Here is an 18,299-nt window from a genome sequence, read left to right on the forward strand (position 1 = left end):
TTTTCCTCAGGGGACAAACAAGATTTAATTTGACTGTCGTAATATTTAATATTAAATAATGATGTCATGTAAATTGTGAATTATCCGCAGGGAATGATATTTTTCAGTAAATTTTTAATGCAATTATGTGCCATTGAAGTCTTTCGGGTTATAGCCCTTCTGTCTCTGATTGCTGCAGGAGTGATATGACTCCTGATATAGCAACTTCTTCCACTAGGGCAATGCTGGGAAATAATTTCTTGACACCACAAAATGGTGGGCAAAAGGCACTCCAGGGGGGAAAAACTAGGAACTGGAGATAAAGAAATAGACTTGTAAACTAAATGGAAATGGAACTGTCCATTGATTAAAAAACACTGGAAATACACATCGTACTCCATAACTGCATGCATGTTGGGTCCATTTCAAATCAGATAGTTCCAAATGCGGTGGCATAATGAAATGAAAACGATAATTCCATTCATGCAATCAAACATACATTGTAACACATTTCTTGACACAGACAGATGTATGTAAGAAACAGTGCTCTGTAATAGTTTCTCTATAATCTACGTGGGCTACATTCTTTATAACCAAAAGGTTACTACGGTTTGATAAACTTATATCTCCTCCCCTTCTTTCTTCTTTTATCAAGAGCAATCATTTCCTTCGGTTGGCATTTTTCTCCACAACCGAAGGGTTAAGTCACACACGTGGAGCTGTTGCTGGGCCATTGTGTGTTTCTGTGAGGAATAACAATGGCACAGACCACAGTCTGAGCAGGCTGTTCCTCACCTAATGTTACCATGAAAGGCTCCAGAGGGATAAATGACTTATATTTATTGCCAGCTCTGCGATGCGTGTCTCCTGCATGATCTTTGTCTCACCTGTCATACAAAATATCTACTGGCAGGGGCTCATTTTGGGTGGGGGTTCATTTTCATATATATATATATGTGTGTGTGTGTGTGTGTGTGTGTGTATGTGTGTATATATTTATACATTTAGCTGCCATTTTATTAAGTGAACCTAGCATTGGGTAGGGCCTCCCTTTGCCCCCAGAACAGCCTGAATTCTTTCTGGCATGGTTCTGGAAACATTTCTTTGAGATTCTGGTCCTTGTTGACATGATAGCATCACGCAGTTGCTGCAGATTTGTGGGCTGCACATTCATGCTGCGAATCTCCTGTTCCACCACATCCCAAAGGTGCTCTATTGGATTGAGAGCTGGTGACTGTGGAGTACCGTGAACTCATTGTCATGTTTGTGGAATCAGCTTGAGATGATGTGATATCTGGCTTTATCCTGCAGGAAGTAGCTATCAGAAGATGGGTAGACTGTGGGCGTAAAGGGATGGTCAGTTTGTATTAAGGGCTCTAATGTGTAAACCACCAACAATCAGTCATTTTTTCTTCCGTATTCTAATGCTTGGTCTGAACAACAACTGTATCTCTTGACCATTTCTGCATGCTTTTATTCATTGACTTTCATTGGCAGAATTCTGGTCATCATGTTGACAAGTGCCAATAACACACTCCAAAGGCAATCAACAGCCTAGGATCCTAACTAGATACTTTCTTATCCCTGCACTAAGGATGCGATTGAATACACCTGACTAATTAGAAATGGCATAGAAGACCACTGTCAAATTACTTTTGGTCCCTTAGGAGGGGGTTGTATAAAAAGGAATTTCATTCTGAGACAGACATACACGGGTGTAAGTGTAAATTAAAGGTGACAGTCTGCACTTTAACCTCATATTCATTATTTCATTTCAAATCCAATGTGCTGGAGTTCAGAGTACAGTACCACTGTCCTAATACTTACAGACTGCACTGTATATGAAACAGAAGGAATCGATCATTTCCTTACCATTCAGGCTTTGAGAGCAAATTGCATTTGAGAGTGACAGCTCTGTTTAAGAGAGGCTCAAGGACAAGAAAAATCTACGTTTTTTATATATGGACATATGGACTAGAACTTAATTTGCTGTGGTGTGATTTTCCCTGAGCTCATTATTTCCTACACAGTTTTCTGGGCTTTTCCTTTTTAGTTCCTACTTGTGCACATTTGTGCACGTTTTCCCTTTCTCTGAGGATGTCCCTAGATTCCTGTATTTGTAGTAAGTGGTCCATAATGGCTGACAGCTTAATAGATTTGTTGGAAAAACCTAAAAAAAAAAATTAAAAAAAGAGATGTAGAATGCTCAGCAGTTCTCGTTTGCCCTAGGTGACCACCTATGCTAGAAAATAAATACGAAAAATATTGACAGGGGTTTGGGAAAAGCACAGCTGTTGACATGGCTTCAAAATGAGAAACTCCATCAGCTGTCCGAGGAACAGTCTGTCCTTTGCCATTTAAAATTTTGTGAGTGACAAAAATTCGGCTTTTAAAAACTGAATGGGCTGTCGTTTTTTGTTGTTTAAAGTCATGTCTGTTAAAACTTATGTCTGTTTAAAGTTATGTCCTTTGAATTGCGCATCTTATTAACCCTTCGATTAAGTAAATTAGAAGAGTAATCTTCAAAGAGCATGACAAGTGTGAGCCGATTAAGCAGAAAAAGTACACTTTTGTTGAGATTGAACTTTGAGCTGAAAATTTGACAGATTGCTCACAGAATTTTGAATTGCCTAGCAGAAGTTATCATTTCTATGCAGGTGTGCTTTGATATTTCCAGGAAGTCTGTGATATCTTGGATGTTTGGTTCATTTTCCAGTTCACAATGCTGTTGAAATACAGGGGTTTCTGTTAATGCTTTGTCTGTTTCCCTTCAGCATGAAATATTGCATTGTTCAGAAACCACTGGAAGGTAAGGTCTCATGATTCATTTTAGGGAACCAGAAGGAAAATAATGCATTGATTAAAAGGATGAAAGTGTTCCATTAGTCTTGGGCTACACAGTTCGGTGCAGCAGCTGTGGAGAAAGCAGCCAGTCTTTGCTGTTTATGAAGACTGATATCAAAACAGTTCACATTACAGCTGGGGTTTCCATGGAAGAAGAAATTACATTTTATACATAAAATTACCAGTGTATTAAAATATGACCAAAGAAGGATCCATCTCTGATTGGTCTCTGGTCGATATTTACAGGACTTTCCGCAAAGCTAGGCTGCAAGCCATTGTCTGCATTACATTGATTTGAAGAAAGTGGACACCGCAGGCAGTTTTTGACCTCCAAATTATTATTTTTTCATTTGAAACATCACATTAACACCTGTGTTGGCTACAGCCTCTTAACAGATTTAGTGATATGGTATGTACTCTCAGAGCTTCTCGAATCAATGTTACTTGAACTATGTGAGAGCCAACATGGTTTTTATAAGGGTAGGTAATGCCTGACAAACCTTTTGGCATTATTTGAGGAAGCTACTAAATGTTAGCAGGGCTAATGATATTGTATATTTAAATGACAAACTTATAAAAATGAGGATGGTAGGAATTACAGGAGCCATTTCAGAGTGGGTTCGGAACTGATTACAGAATAGAATACAAAAAGTAGTAGTAGGACCTTATCTGAGCAGGGTGTTGTGGGAAGTGGAGTCCCACAGGGTTCGGTACTGGGGCCACTGCTCTTCCTCATTTACATAAATGACCTCGACAGAGGCATTGAAAGTACTTTAGTTAAATTTGCAGATATGATATAAAACTAGGAGGTTTAGTGAACAGTTTGGTCTCTACTAAAGTTATCCAGGGAGATTTAAACAGAATCCAGAAGTGGGTGGATTAATGAAATTGCTGTGACACCACAGTAATGGAAATTTCCCAGGAATCAAGATTGAAGAAAGGATGTAAAACATAAGGCCAGCATGGGTTCAGAATATATTTAATTCTTATGCTATACCAGCGTCACAGTGCCCAGAGACTCTGCAGAAGCCTGCCTGCTAAATGTAACATTCTGCATGTGGGAAATAAAAACATTAGGCAGGATTATTTTGTGGGTGGTATAAAATTGGGAGGTGTTCATGTTGAAAAAGACTTGGGGCTAGTAGTTGATTAAAACCTTTCAGGCTCTAGTCTGTGCGGAAGCGGTAAAAAAAGGCCTACAGGATGCTTGGATATATATAGCCAAGAGTATTGAGTATAAATCTAAGAAAGTTATACTCACTATTACAATCCCCTTGTTAGACCATACTTAGGGCCAGATTTATGTACATGAACGGAATACATAATCAGCCACACTTACAATCTCTCCACTCATTTGCGCGATCCACCCTTAAATGCATTTGCATTAAGGACATAAGCACATCTTGTGATGCCTAGATCACAACGCATGTTTCCTGGGCAGAATGCATCATACGTGAGCCTGAAAATCATTGCAAAAGGTACATCTGGCAGTTCCACCTTACAGTTCTGTATGCAGTTCTGGGGACCACACTATAACAAAGATATAGAGGCACTGGAAAATGTTCAGCAAAGGGCAACCAGGTTGATTCCATGTATAAAAACGTTATGAGGAAAGACTTAAGATGCTTAATATCATTAAGCTTAGTAAAGACTTAGGGGGGATTTGATTGAGGCTTTTAAATTCATTAAAGGTATTAACAAAGTGAACTACAGGAAATTCCTCAGAGTGAATTTGGTTAGCAGAATGAGGGCATAAATGGAAATTGGCAAAGAATACATTTCACACTGGACAGCTCTATTTATAGAATGTGCAAATTTCTCACCATCCTCTTTCTATAGCATATGACAGTGCCTACATTCCAATGTAAATGCTGAAATGAAAAGTTCATGCCATGTCCCAGAGACAAATCTGTTGTCTGAACACATATGGTCTTCTTCAGTTTGCCATACCTGATTAGAACAGTAAATGCAACTCTTAATTGTCATAAACGGTTACCTTTCGCAGTACAAGGGCTATTCATACTAAAGAACCGTTCATTAAAGAAAGGAATAATTTGGAGAAAATAAAATCCCCTTTTTCTCAGTTTTTCAACTTAGACTGTGACCACAACAGGAGGCGCCTACATTTTTAATCGAGCGCTCTATCTTTAGTTAGTCCAAGCTGACCTACATAGGACAATGCATTGCTTTTTATGGATTTGTCACTCCCAAGCTTCTTAAAGAAGAACAATGAGGGAGTCGAATTACGGTATTTCTCTTTTTTTCTCCAAATATTTCTGACAGGCAAGGCGCAATCATGTGTACCATCGATATACAGTACATACAAGCTTGAGCCATTCTTGGTTTAACCAGGAGCTGGTTATGGCATTGATTATAACTGCTTGTTGGTAGTGTCGATGCAGTATGTTTACCTGTTTCTAGTTGGTTGGTGATGATTTTAATGATCTGTAACCTTACTAATTTCTTAATGGAGATAATTGTTCTGGTAATTCAGATGGTGCAGTCATTAGTACTGTAGTGTCCTCTGCAACTTGAGAAAGGTAGTCTGTGTAACTGAAATGTTTAAATAAGAAAGCAGAGATTTGGACCTTTTCTCTGCCTGTGTTATGATGATGGTCCTGTCTATTTTATACTGATACACATTCATTTTATATAGCTTTCAAATTAACTGATTTGACTTCTGGATCCTCCTTTTTATTGGATGAAACAGATTTTATTAATTTGCATTGTTTTCACAGTGCATTTCTTGTTTGTCTGTTCTTCATTACTCAGCTCCTTAGGGACGAGATAAGTATGTGGAGGCATTTGTATCAAACTGTGCACAACACACTGTACTCAATCGTAATTAGTCATTTTTAATATGAGGTGTTTAGCTTCAGAATATCATTGGAACATACAGACCACAATCAAACCATGGCCCAAGGTTTTACTTCCAACTTTCTCCCTGGAAAGGCAATTACTAAAATTCCATGAATGATGATTATAATTCAAATGTGTGTTATAGTTTAACACTATAGGTGTTTTCCAGATATAATGGTATTTTATCAGCATGTGTAAGAATGAGTGCTGCTACACTCTCTGAGCATTTTATTAGGAACCTGTACACCTACTTATTCATGCGATTATCTAATCAGCCAATTGGGTAGCAGCAGGGCAATGCATAAAATCATGCAGATATGGGTCAGTAACGCAAAAAACACACATTACAACAGTGGTATGCAGAAGAGCATCTCTGAACACACAGCGCATCAAACCTCTAAATGGATAGGCTACAGCAGCAGAAGACTTAATGAAGTCTAAAAAAATAAGTAATAAATACCTAATAAAGTGCTCACTGAGTGTATACGTGGACTGGATTCTTTCTTAATTTTCAAGACAATTGTGCTAATTACCTTCATGCAAGAAAACATTTGTGAGAGTCTCTTCTGTAAAATTTTTTATTTATGTAGTGTTATCAATCTTCTCACTTGATTGTTATTGTCTTGCACAACCAACTTGCTGCGTACAATAAAACCATTCCACCTCACATTTTCGGCAGTAGAAAAGTATAAAAACGGAACAATTCTAAATTCACCAACTGCTCTAGGGGACAGATGGAAGTCATCTTGATAATGATGTGTTTTGTAATGGAAAATAAATTGCAAAGAAGTTCCATTCATGAAAAAGTTACCATATCATTTCTTCCCCATCTATAAATAAAGGCAGCCATTTCCAGCATTTCTCACACTTCTCACGAGGAAAAGACAAAAAAAATTTCAGAACATATTAATTTACGATTCATTACAATTTACAATGTTGCTGCATTCTGTAAACACATATTAATTTCTGATCATGTTCCAGTTTTTAATGCTGCACTATAAATACATCTCGTTATCTGTGAGAAATAAATCTTGTGTCATTTCATGCTTTGATCTGCAGTTGAAGCAAAAATGTCAGGATGCCAACAGATCTCTGATGGGAAGATGCAAATTAACTGAATATTTTATACTATATTTAATAATGTTGTTGTGTGGTAAAGAGAAGTAGTTTTGACACAGAATAAAGCTCCATTTCCCTTCCCTGACTTTAAAGTGAACTTATCTTAGATTTGAAATCAGTATACTGTGGTGCCTATCTTATTGATATGAAAGTAGCCTTCATTTGTGGTGAACTGGGGTAATAAAGTTGCTGTATCTGTTTTAGTGCTGCAGCCACCTCATATTTACCTCCTGTCTCTCTTATCTAGGAGTGAAGGCGGTTTTCTCTGGACACTGCCACCGGAATGCTGGGGGGAAGCACGATGGCTTGGACATGGTGGTGAGCTCAGCAATTGGCTGCCAGTTGGGAACAGACGTTCATGGTGTGCGGGTCGTGGTTGTGACCGCTGAAGAAGTGGTCCACCGATACTACGGTCTGGACCAGCTGAGCGAGAGTGGGCTTGAGGAGGATCTGAAGAAACTGCTGGCTTGAGTACAGCCCCTCACAGCCTTCTCAGCCTATGGCGTTCAAGCTCCCACTGTGAGGAAAAGGACTGTCTGTCTTCAGAAATCCAGCAAGAATGAGTAAAAATAAACTAGCCTAATCATCTTCCCTGTTCCCTGTACATCATTACTGTGTTCCACCTCACTGCCCAGCTACATTTGTGGGCAGTAGAATTGTCTCAGGGGAAGTCTTGCAGAATCCACAAAATGGTGGCCAACCTACCATATTCCAAGGAACAGCTTTTTAATTCCTCAAGAGCTGCTCTCGTTAGCTGATGAAGAAAACTGCAAATTCAGGTTATTTGTTTAGTTATTATTATTTTTTTATTATTGACTGTTCCAATCATGATGGCTCCTGGGGACATAAACATGTAATTGATTGTCTATTTTCCTGAAATGCCAAGGACATCTTTGTTCATGATTGGAAGCGCTAAAAGTGTGATTGTTCCTTTCCTGTATCACTGTGCTTTTATTTAATCATCCAGCCACCTGTTCCTGCCTGGGGTACTATTGAGGTAGTATTTTGGGTAAGAGAGCATGGTTGTTGTGTGTACATGTTGTGATGTAGCCCCCTTTACCATGTACAGATTTGCCATGGACAAATATAAAACACAGCCTAAATGGAAAGCTTGCTTGAATACCAAAGACAAGCTTTTCAAAGGAGAATTGTCCCCATTTCACACTATAGCAGATTACTGTCACAAGGCCCTCCACCTTAAAATAATATACTACACATGGTGAGTGCTCAGTCAAAATTGCAGGGTTATAGTTACTAGCCCGAGCACTTCTGTATTCTGCCTAGTTTATTTTTAGTCTGAATCTGATTTCCGAGTAATGTCACATTTCCACTATTAAGAATGATTTTTAGATTTGTAGAGCTTTGATATTTTAATGAACTTTTCATGCAGTTCAGTTAATGCTGGTCAACATAATATGCTGTGCATTTTATTGCTGAAATATTTTAAGTGGTATTTTTGTCTTCAAATAAATGATCATTAAAACAAAATGTAATGGACCATAACAATGATTTTACTGAACTTTACTAATATGATTACAACTGTAATTCAAGGCTTGGAATGTGTGCCATACAGGGAGTGAAAAATGGTGTTCAGCATAAATTGTAAATGAATCTTCTCAACTAAACGCATCAAAAGTGTGTCAGTTTCCCTTCTGTGCTCTCAAAGGAATTTGTGAACAAATTGCTTAGCAAAGGGAAACAAGGTGACAGAGAGTAACACAGGGAATGTGTGAGTGGAGTAGCACAAAGCAGCAGCAAATATTGCATATGAGGTCTCCAGTAGCCAAATATGTCATTATTCATTACAGGCGTAACAGAAAGTGTCAGGATGACCGTGCTGCTTTGAATGGGTTACGGAATGCAGGAGCATATTGATTTTGTGCACCTCAAATTTGGCCATCTGGTGGCCGATTGAAGCTGAGGTGTGTAATTGGTTGCTGCATGTGTAATTATCAGTGTCCAGGGTTTAGTTGGGCTGGTGGAGGCTGTCTGGGGTGACAGACCCCCCCCTCCCCCTCACCCTGACTCACGCTCCCTGACTGGCACATCCTAACAACCTCATCTCTTCCCTCCCCCCATACTATCAAATCTCATCCCCACTGTCTCACACACTCCATCTCTTCTTTCTGCTTCTATTATGGGCGACATTGAGCAGGCTGCTCTATTTGGAAAGTATTGACCAGCTATCATTGGATGGTTTTCCTGAACTATGAGTCTTATTATAGTATAACTATGCCCAATTAGACGGACCTGGGGCAGGGAGACAGGGGAGGAGGGGTATGTCGTGAGTTGGGGGGGAAGGGATCGGGTAAAGGCTCATCCATTTCAAGGAATTTGTTCATTCTTTAGTCTTGTCGAGAGATCATTACATTTGTCTTCCTCCCCTTGCTCTTTTGCTCCTGAGGTGATACTGGGATTTTACTGATTTCTCGTGAGCAGCATTGTGTAATCCAGGAAGTGGTAGTGGTCTGTAATTCTCAAAGTTATCATTCTTTTGTTTTTAGCCTTCATTTTGCCTCAGCAAATTCAGTTAGCATTATTTTGTTTTTACCCTTCATTTTACCTCAGCGCATTCAAACAGTGCTTATGGCTATATTGAGGAGTTGAGGTGTTTACAGGATTGTCAAGGTTGACTCCTGGCTTCTTCCTGGATCAGAGTAGGGGGATTTCCCTGGTGGTGCCAAGTGAAAGTAAGCAGTATCTTATCGATCACATCTGACCTGTTTCTGCCTCCTTTGCCACCTGCAGCTCCACCAGTGACTTGACATTAGATGGCTTTAATGGAATAATACTGTACAGCAGCAAATGCCTCTCCCTCGCTGTGCTCGCCAGGGAAGTTAGAAACATAGAAACGGTACTCCCAGAGTAACTGAGTCTGGCTCTCACCTGTGTCAGGGATGTGAGGAGTCGGTTGAGAGCCGGTTCTAAAGTGGGAAGTCATCAGTGACAGGCTTAAATCTTCTGAGATACTGTGGGCTGTGCTCCCCCCCTCCATACGTTCTCATCTAATCTCTGGGGTGCTCTTTCCCTCAAACAAGCACTTTTGTACAAGAAGAAAAACACATGGCTGTGTACCGACAGGGATATGAGGCAGTTTTGCCCTCTTGCAACGGAACAGGAGAAAGATGGGTTTTAGAGAGTGTGCTTAACAAATGTTTGTTTCTTTGCCCATGACTCCACAACAAGAACATCTGTCTTTCATTTCAAAAGCAAACAATGTCATTTACTCCCAGCCTGAGCCTTGTAGAATAAAGTTTGTATTTATTTTGAAATAGTAGGCCTTTAGTGATATATGGATAATCAATGTGTTATCTGTCATCATATGGTCCATGAACAGTGTATTTTCAAGGACAAATACATGTCTTGTGGTAACAAATGACATACTGAAGACTGTTAAAATGTATAACATGATACCTTGCAAACCAAAGAGGAATGGTCCAAAATCCCTCCAAATGTGTTCCTTAACCTTGTCATTACAGGAAATTAGTCCATGCTGTTACCCTTGCCAATTATTGTAAAACCTTGATTTTGGTGAAATCTATTTTTTAATGAGATGAATGTTTGATTTTGGTTGGTTCCATTGAAACATTAATAAAGTATTTTTTGTGCATTGCCAGTCAGGTGTGCCAATAATTACACATGAAATTTCTCTGCACCTCTCCTCTATACCTTCTGAATCTGCACCTAAGGCTCCACGTTGTTGGAGAGATTAAATTATTTTGATCTGCAGTTATTTGTGTCTGAAAGCACAGGGCGTCAGCCAAACCTGATCCCTTTTCATTGTGAAATTGGCCAGTGTGTACACTGTTCTTTTAAGTCCCCCTGCCCCCTACCTTTAAACAATTATCTGAGAGCATTGTCAATAAATGAAACTCCTGCCCCACATATTGCGCATTTTGGTGCAAGCTTGCCAATATTTCACTGGTAGGTGCACTGATACACTGATAATGTGAACAACACCTGCTTGACAAATGTTGTGTAGCAACCAGCTGGAGGGTGAGAGCTACACTGCCACTCCCTGAGGGCTGCAAAGGGACACCAGCATCATGGAGGAAATGACATCAGCTAGAGCGTGCTGGAGGCTATGCTGTTACCAGTCTGCTCGGCCAGATGTTTTTAACCACAGGAGCAATGGACTTAAAGCACAGAGAGAGGGCATGTTCTGAATATATATTAACCGCAGCTTCCTGACAGATCGGGCTAGGATACTTAATGAGAGCTGATCCACAGTCTTTATCTGAGGTTTCGATCAGCATTGTATTCAAAGACGTATGTGACATAGAGTGGGATGGCGTAAGGTAACTTCTTTCACAGTCACTCAAGTCTGTTATTTGAAAGAATTAACGATGACCTCCTTTCCAGCTGCCCTGCCCTGCCACACAGCTACATTTGGTAACAGTATGTAGGTTAGGGGAACGTCTGCTGCTACTTAAGGACACAGGGAAACTGAAGGCGCCATTCCCCCATTACATTATTCATTTATAAATGACCAAAAAAATAAATACTGTAAGTACTGCTGTTTATGTTGGGAAGTAGTACAGCACAGCACTGTATGCCTTTGAGAAACTGTTGTCCATTAGGTCTATACCATTATGTATAAACTCTTCTCCATAGTGACCCACACAGTTAACAGTTTTTTAATGTACAATCCATTTATGCAGCAGCATATTTATGAAGTAATTCAGGTTACCTGCTTTCCTCAAGGGGAGAATGGCAGAGTCCCACCTGGGTATGGAAATGGCCCAATTCCCTCAGCATTACACTACCACTCATTATACTGCACTCTCAATTGCATGTAAGTAAGCTCTCAGATCATGAGTTCTCTTAAGTGCAAAAAACTGTGTCAAAGTGATTCATATAGCCTTTTAGCACTTGGAAGCCTTCTTAAAACACTTTTTTTTCCCACTTAAAGCACACAGAAGATGGCTCTTTTACAGAAATTTCATTTAATGGAAGCTCTACATTTCAATTGTCACATTCACATGTGCAGATGTTCTTAGTTATTTGCTTATATTAAATTAAATTCTAAAAAATCTTCATAATTATGTTTGGTCAGCAGTTTGGAGGCAGATATTTTTTCTCATGCTATCTAAATTGCACAGTATATTAAATAATATCTTCTTTCATTCCTTGCTTGTATACTGGGCTGAAGGGGGAAACATACATTCTAAGCAAATGTACTCCTAGCTCTGGTGATCACAACTTAATTAATTCATTATCTTAACCCGCTTATCCTGAATAGGGTCGCAGGGGGGCTGGAGCCTATCCCAGCATACATTGGGCGAAAGGCAGGAATACACCCCGGACAGGTTGCCAGTCCATCGCAGGGCACACACGCCATTCACTCACACACTCATATCTATGGGCAATTTAGACTCTCCAATCAGCCTAACCTGCATGTCTTTGGACTGTGGGAGGAAACCGGAATACCCGGAGGAAGCCCACGCAAACACGGGGAGAACATGCAAACTCCATACAGAGAGGCCCCGGCCGACGGGGAACTTCTAAACTTCTAAAAACAAATTATGATAATTTGATTCAAGATATATTTGTTAGAAATCACTATTTCTCTGACACGTGCTTCACTTGTCCAGAGAAAATTGTAAATATTTTTTCTTTGCCCATGACTCTACGACAAGAACATCTCTCTTTCATTTCAAAAGCAAACTGTCATTTACTCCCAGCCTGAGCCTTGAAGAATAAAGTTTGTATTCATTGTGAAATAGTAGGCCTTTAGTGATATGCGGATAATCAATGTGTTATCTGTCATTACATGGTCCAGGAACAGTGTACGTTTATAAATCACTATTTCTTGGACATAGACTGCATAAGGTCAATGGCCAAAATATTCTTCATCATAAAGTCCATAGTGATGTTACACAGTGATTTACAGAGGGACTTATGTTTCAACTTCCAAAGGACCTGATGCCCACACATGAAATGTATTACATTTAATGGCCCAAACTTCCCAATAATGATTGGTATCCTCAACTAGCCCTGCCTAGAGGAAATTGCTTTTTAATTTTTCTACATTTTATTTCCTGATTCATTGTGAATTGCATGAATATTTATTGCATGAGATGTATTCAAGTTAGGCTATTGGCTTTGCACTGGCTAGAACAAATAAAATGTTGAATTAAACATCAGTAAAAAATAGTGCAATAGCAAATAGCAAATGACAAAAACAGTAATGTATTACTCCTACACATACATTTGTGATTTAGCTTGCAATTGGTTCATGTAGTTTATCTTATACCTGTGGGTGTAGGAGTAGTAACATGATCCTGTGTTCTTCATATTTGCCAACTTATAAGGAACCCAGCTTCTAGCAAGGTTAAAACAGAGTATGTCTGAAGGATTCCTTTGTCATATGTCTCTTATGACTCTGCTGAAAGTTACTCACAGTATTGCTATCCATGTTGTATGGTTATTCTATTTAGCACCTTATGAATAAAAAAATACAGTGTTTAAGGCACACATGATGCATAGTAAATGGATGACAGCAGACTAGCAGTATTTGAAGATAAGATGCAGTTTGTGGCACAAGGCTGAATTTGAACAATGGGGGCTTAGTCAGCAGGAAGGGCTGTATGTGACTTCTGCCGTTCCTTTGAGCAGCCATCTGAATTGTGTCCACTGTGCTCATGCATTTCAGAGAACTTTTGAAGTCAGATGAGTGGCTGTTTCACAGGCAGGGGTATAGCTTTATTGTTTTGTTGTTTTTCTGAAAGACCTAGGTGGATTAATATTTCTCTTTTTTCCCAAAACATAATTTGTTGAATCAATCTACTTCATGAAAGAGAAGTCTTAATTTGGATAGGAGTGCTGGGACAAAAGGCGGTGATATCAAGATAGCCCCAGGAACCTGGTCATGAACAACAACGCTGTTTAGATTTTAGATGTTTTGCTATTCATACTTGACCTTTGGCAAGCTGATAGCTATGTTTTATTTGTTTTCCATTTGTTCTTGTTTATTGCTGTAATTAGCATAATTTCTTGAAATAATACTATAGGCTATTTGAGGGGTTTAGCTTTTAATTACTAATAATTAGTTGAGCAGGAAAGACTCGGTTTGCACAGACAGTGGAGATCATTAAAGTGTTGGTACAGTGAATATGTAGTCTGTGATGATATATCTGTGAAAACAACTGAGGCAGGCCTTTGCTTGGTGAATGAAGATAAAGTAGCAAAACAAGCCCGTATTAATTTGACTTGAAGAAGCAGACCCACAAGGAATCAAGGAGATGCTCTGTGTGACTTTTCATACTCACCCTCCAGTAGTGAGGCCGCATGTCCCTTGTTTTCCAAGGGGACCAGGTGTTGGGATTGTGAATTAAAACTCAGCATCCAGCATCACTTTTGGCACAGTCACACCACCCCTATTGCCATCTGCCCCTAGAGAGAGCACCATCTGGGGACCAGCAGCCTCCCGCCTGCCCGGCGACTCAGCCCGACTGGCCTGTCGCCCACTTTCACCAGCGTGAGCTGCCAGGCAGTTCAAGGTTCCCCCGCCATCCGTGCATCCCTACCCACTTCAGCCCTATTATCTTATCATATAATAATCCGTTTATGAGGTGATGAAAAATTGTCAACTGTAACCTCTGAGTCTGATACATTATAACTGTAAATGATCTGTAATTAAAATAACATCCGCCATAAAGCGTTGTTTAATCCCAAGTATTTGAACATGTGTTATTTATGTATTGCCTCTTTTACAAACATAGAAGCTCTTACTTTTGTTTCTTGAACAACAGACTGAAGGTCCTACATGTAAGTAAATTAACCTGCAGAGCATGGTTAGAAAGGTTGGAAAAATGATATCTGTGATATGTGTGGATGAGTGTATTCAGTGTTCCCCAAAGCACTTAATGTGCATTATTCTAAATAAGGGTACAATAGATCACATTTCAAAGTAACATGAACACAGAAGGAGAATGTGATATGTGGCTGTACTGTACATGTGTGCAATGTTCAAACATGTTCAAACATGTGCTTTCAGAGATAAAAGCACAATTAATAAATTAAAGATGATCAGTTTAATTAATGCCTACACAATGACCTTGTAGAAGAGTGACACTCCTCGTACCCTCACCCACCTCTCTCCTCCGGTGCAAAAAGCAGGCCTGTGTAGCGCCAGCAGGCCTGTTTTGGCCAGCAGGGGATGGTCGGTGGGTGATGATGAAGTGACTCAGGCTGGGCGGAATGATCAGTCCTGGCGGATGTGTGGCTTTTCCATATTAATGACCCAGCAGGGCAGCTCCCTGTTGCAGCGGCAGCCATTTTAGGCAGTTTGAAATATATGGAGGTCCCCGCTGTGGCTGTCCCAGCTACTTAATAAACAAGTCCTATTTTGGCAGGTGTGAATCTGGCGATATTGAAAATGAGAATGTCTATCTGCATGAGGCCAAAATGAGACCAAGGCTTCTGCAGTAACCTGTCACAAGGTTGCTGGGTGTACCGTGTAGGTCAAAACATTGTTGATTTGTAAATTAACCACAGGCGGAAGTTTAAGTATTCAGGCGCATTCTTTTTTCTTCAGTCAGATGTTGTTTTCCACTCTGCTCCAATGTTTAGGGAACAAATTAGAACAAGGGGCACTGACATTTACCAGTGTTTCCTCTGTCACACTGCAACCTCCAGCATATTTCAAGCCACATTGAGGAAACTGCACTTTCGCCTAACCACTTGTCTATCAGGAGGAATTCTAATTCGTAATAACTGCACTTGTATTCTTTCTCAGAAAGAAATCTTTCTCTCTGTCTCTGAAAGAATATTACAGCTCCCTGGGCCTCCTACATGACGCCCGGTCAGGGGTAGCATGCTGGGCTTGGCTTTTTTCCGTCTCCCACAAATTGCAAACATTTTTTTCACAGTCTATTTAAGTGTTTTCTACTTCTGAAAATAAAATCTAATGTGATGAAAATTAAGCCGGCTTTTTCAGTACAATATAGTATCATTTGCAATACCCCAGCAAACTTTGCATCATTTGCTAATGTTGTATTTAATAACTGATGAACTACTTAGTATTCATTATTCATTCCGTGTGATATTTTGGGATGTCTCACTTCACATACACCCAGAGGATTACAGGAATAAGTGATAACATAATCAAGCTTTCTGATAGTATTGCTAGTTTAAATAAAAAATACTTCGAAACTTTGAGCTTAGAAGCTGGCACAGGTCTTTGCAATTTCATATTTAAGCTCCAGCCCCCCATATTGGCTGAAAGTTCTCTGAAGACAGTTTTCAACAGCGATTTACTGACTGCCTGTTTTCTTGTCAATAGGCTTTTCCTGGGAAAATGACAGCTGAAGGTGCTTATTTTAAGCCGTCAATCATGCCTTGCCGCAACTTCGCTGGGTCTCTTTGTTGGCAGCTCATCTGCATGCCATTATGGTTTGGGTACACGGTAATGGAGCCACTTTTCTGAGAACGGTATAACTGTGCACTACCGAAGGAGAGAGGGAGAGAAGAACTCTCCGCAAATGAAGTGGAGCGGACGTGTGGAGCATGACTGAGAGCCCTAACAGGCAGCCGTGGCGAAACAGCGAGTGTGGAAATCTGTCACACCTGAGCCTGCACAGTTTGCCACATCCGTCCCAATCTAGTTTGATTCAATAACACTTTATGGTCCCAGACGGCCAATTCATTATGCAGCCTAGTTTATGTTTCGCAACATAAAAATAGCAGAACATAGACTTGTGATCTAAAACCACACAAAACACAAATTGGGTTTGAACTTCCTCCAAAAATGCAGTACTCTTTCACATTATAAACCAGTGCTCAATACAACAAGACCACTATTTGACCCTTGGTCTGGGGTCAGAGGAGACTAAACATGGTGGGAACATGGGAGACGATTGGGATGTAAAGCTCAGGGATTGATTTCATTAGAGTGACTAAATGCCTAAAGATGATATACACAATATATAATGAAACTTTTACCCCAGCCAAATTATGTTTCTTTCTCTTTTGGGTTGTCTGTGCAGTATTATAATGTCCTGAGATGTAATGGAGATGACACTTATAGTGGTCCACAACCAGCCAGCAAAGTCCAGACAGTCTGGATGAGTCTCGGATGTTCAAAGAATGTTATATAGTTTTTGAGTGTTCCTGTCTCTCTTACTGATAATAACTGTTCCCCCTGTGGGGACCTGCCATGGTGTCAGGAGATGTAAATGCAGCATTAACCCAAAAAACTGTCTGACTTACTCTAGTCTAGCTGACTTTACCCTGGGCAGGACAAAGCCACTGAAGTTTCAAAACACTGCACTGAAAGTTATGAAAGTTATGACTCCCAATCACAGTCAGCTAATGATGACAAGGGTGGCCCAGATTTGTACCTACAGTGTCTTGGCTATAGACCTCAGATTCCATCATTTGTGAGGGCCTTTACCAAATCAGACGCATTGAAGCCCTCAGTTAGTCTGATGAATTTGAGTCTTTACCCTTAGCTTAGGCAATCTTGGGACTCTGGCTTCCTGGAGTGAATCTCCGGGAGTGAACACCCCTTTCCCTGCTCGTCAGGATCTTTCTCCACTGCAGCTTGGCAGGGCCGGGCTAGCGAGCCCAGCGCCACCGCCACTTCTGCCTCCGCCACCGTTTCCTCTCTCCTTTCAATAGAAGAAAAGCACCTCTCACAAAAGGCCTTTGTTTTTGATGAGTGTTTTTCATATCGGCGCAGACACCGAGCCCTCGTGGATATCCAGCTCCCTGGGGCTCAGCCTGTGCAGAGCCACTGCAGCTCTCCAGCCTCATTGATCCAATCCTACTTACAGGAAATCAAAAGAGCTCCTTTCCCCCACTCTGGGGCTGATGGGCACAGCCAGCATACTCCCACCTGGAGCTGTGCACCTACAGCCTGAGACAATGAAGCTGCTTTCTAATTGGAGTGTGGGTGGCAGGGTGCGGTTGGAGGGGTTGGGTGGCAGGAGGGAAGTGTCATAATCCACTATTTTATTGTTATATTTCCTGGCCGGAAATACCAGTAATACCTCTAGTACTCATAATGTGTAACTTGTACTTGAAATGTGTACTTAGTATGCTGTAGTTTATTCATCATTCTAGTATTGACCTTAATATGTTTCTTTGAATATTTACAAAGGATGACCGCAAATTAGTAACACATGTAATGGAAATTCTGTTCCATCTGTTACATCAATCGTTTTTTGGTTATTGTTATAGCATACAATGGTCCATATTGTCAGAGCTCAGTTGGAGTAGGAAATGCAGATAGATTCCTTCCTTTGCTTCAGGCATTAATCAGACAAAATCAAACAAGTATAAGTGAAAGTGATTTCTTTGAAACCACATATTAATTGCATTCCGCAAGGATTTTAAGGCAATATCCTTTATCTGGTTTCCCAGACAGTTGAATAAAAATAGAAAATAACACGAGCCAATTGATGTCTTTCTTTCTTAATTTATTATTTTACATTCAATGTTATCACTCGGATTTAAGGAAATTACAGCCAATTTACTGCCATTCAATGAAGCAT

At 40.1% G+C, this 18,299-nt stretch overlaps 1 protein-coding gene across 1 annotated transcript in view; it reads left to right on the forward strand.

Annotated features, from left to right (window-relative positions):
• cpped1 (calcineurin-like phosphoesterase domain containing 1) overlaps positions 1–7,389 on the forward strand; it is a 43,320-nt gene extending 35,931 nt beyond the window's left edge. The window contains exon 4 of the mRNA XM_061232186.1: positions 7,049–7,389. Coding sequence (XP_061088170.1) covers positions 7,049–7,272 — 224 coding nt within the window. The 3' untranslated portion in view covers positions 7,273–7,389. The remainder of the gene's footprint in view (positions 1–7,048) is intronic.
• The last annotated feature ends 10,910 nt before the right edge of the window (positions 7,390–18,299 follow it).

The sequence above is a fragment of the Conger conger genome, chromosome 2, assembly GCF_963514075.1.
Source record: "Conger conger chromosome 2, fConCon1.1, whole genome shotgun sequence".
NCBI classification, from domain to species: Eukaryota; Metazoa; Chordata; class Actinopteri; order Anguilliformes; family Congridae; genus Conger; species Conger conger.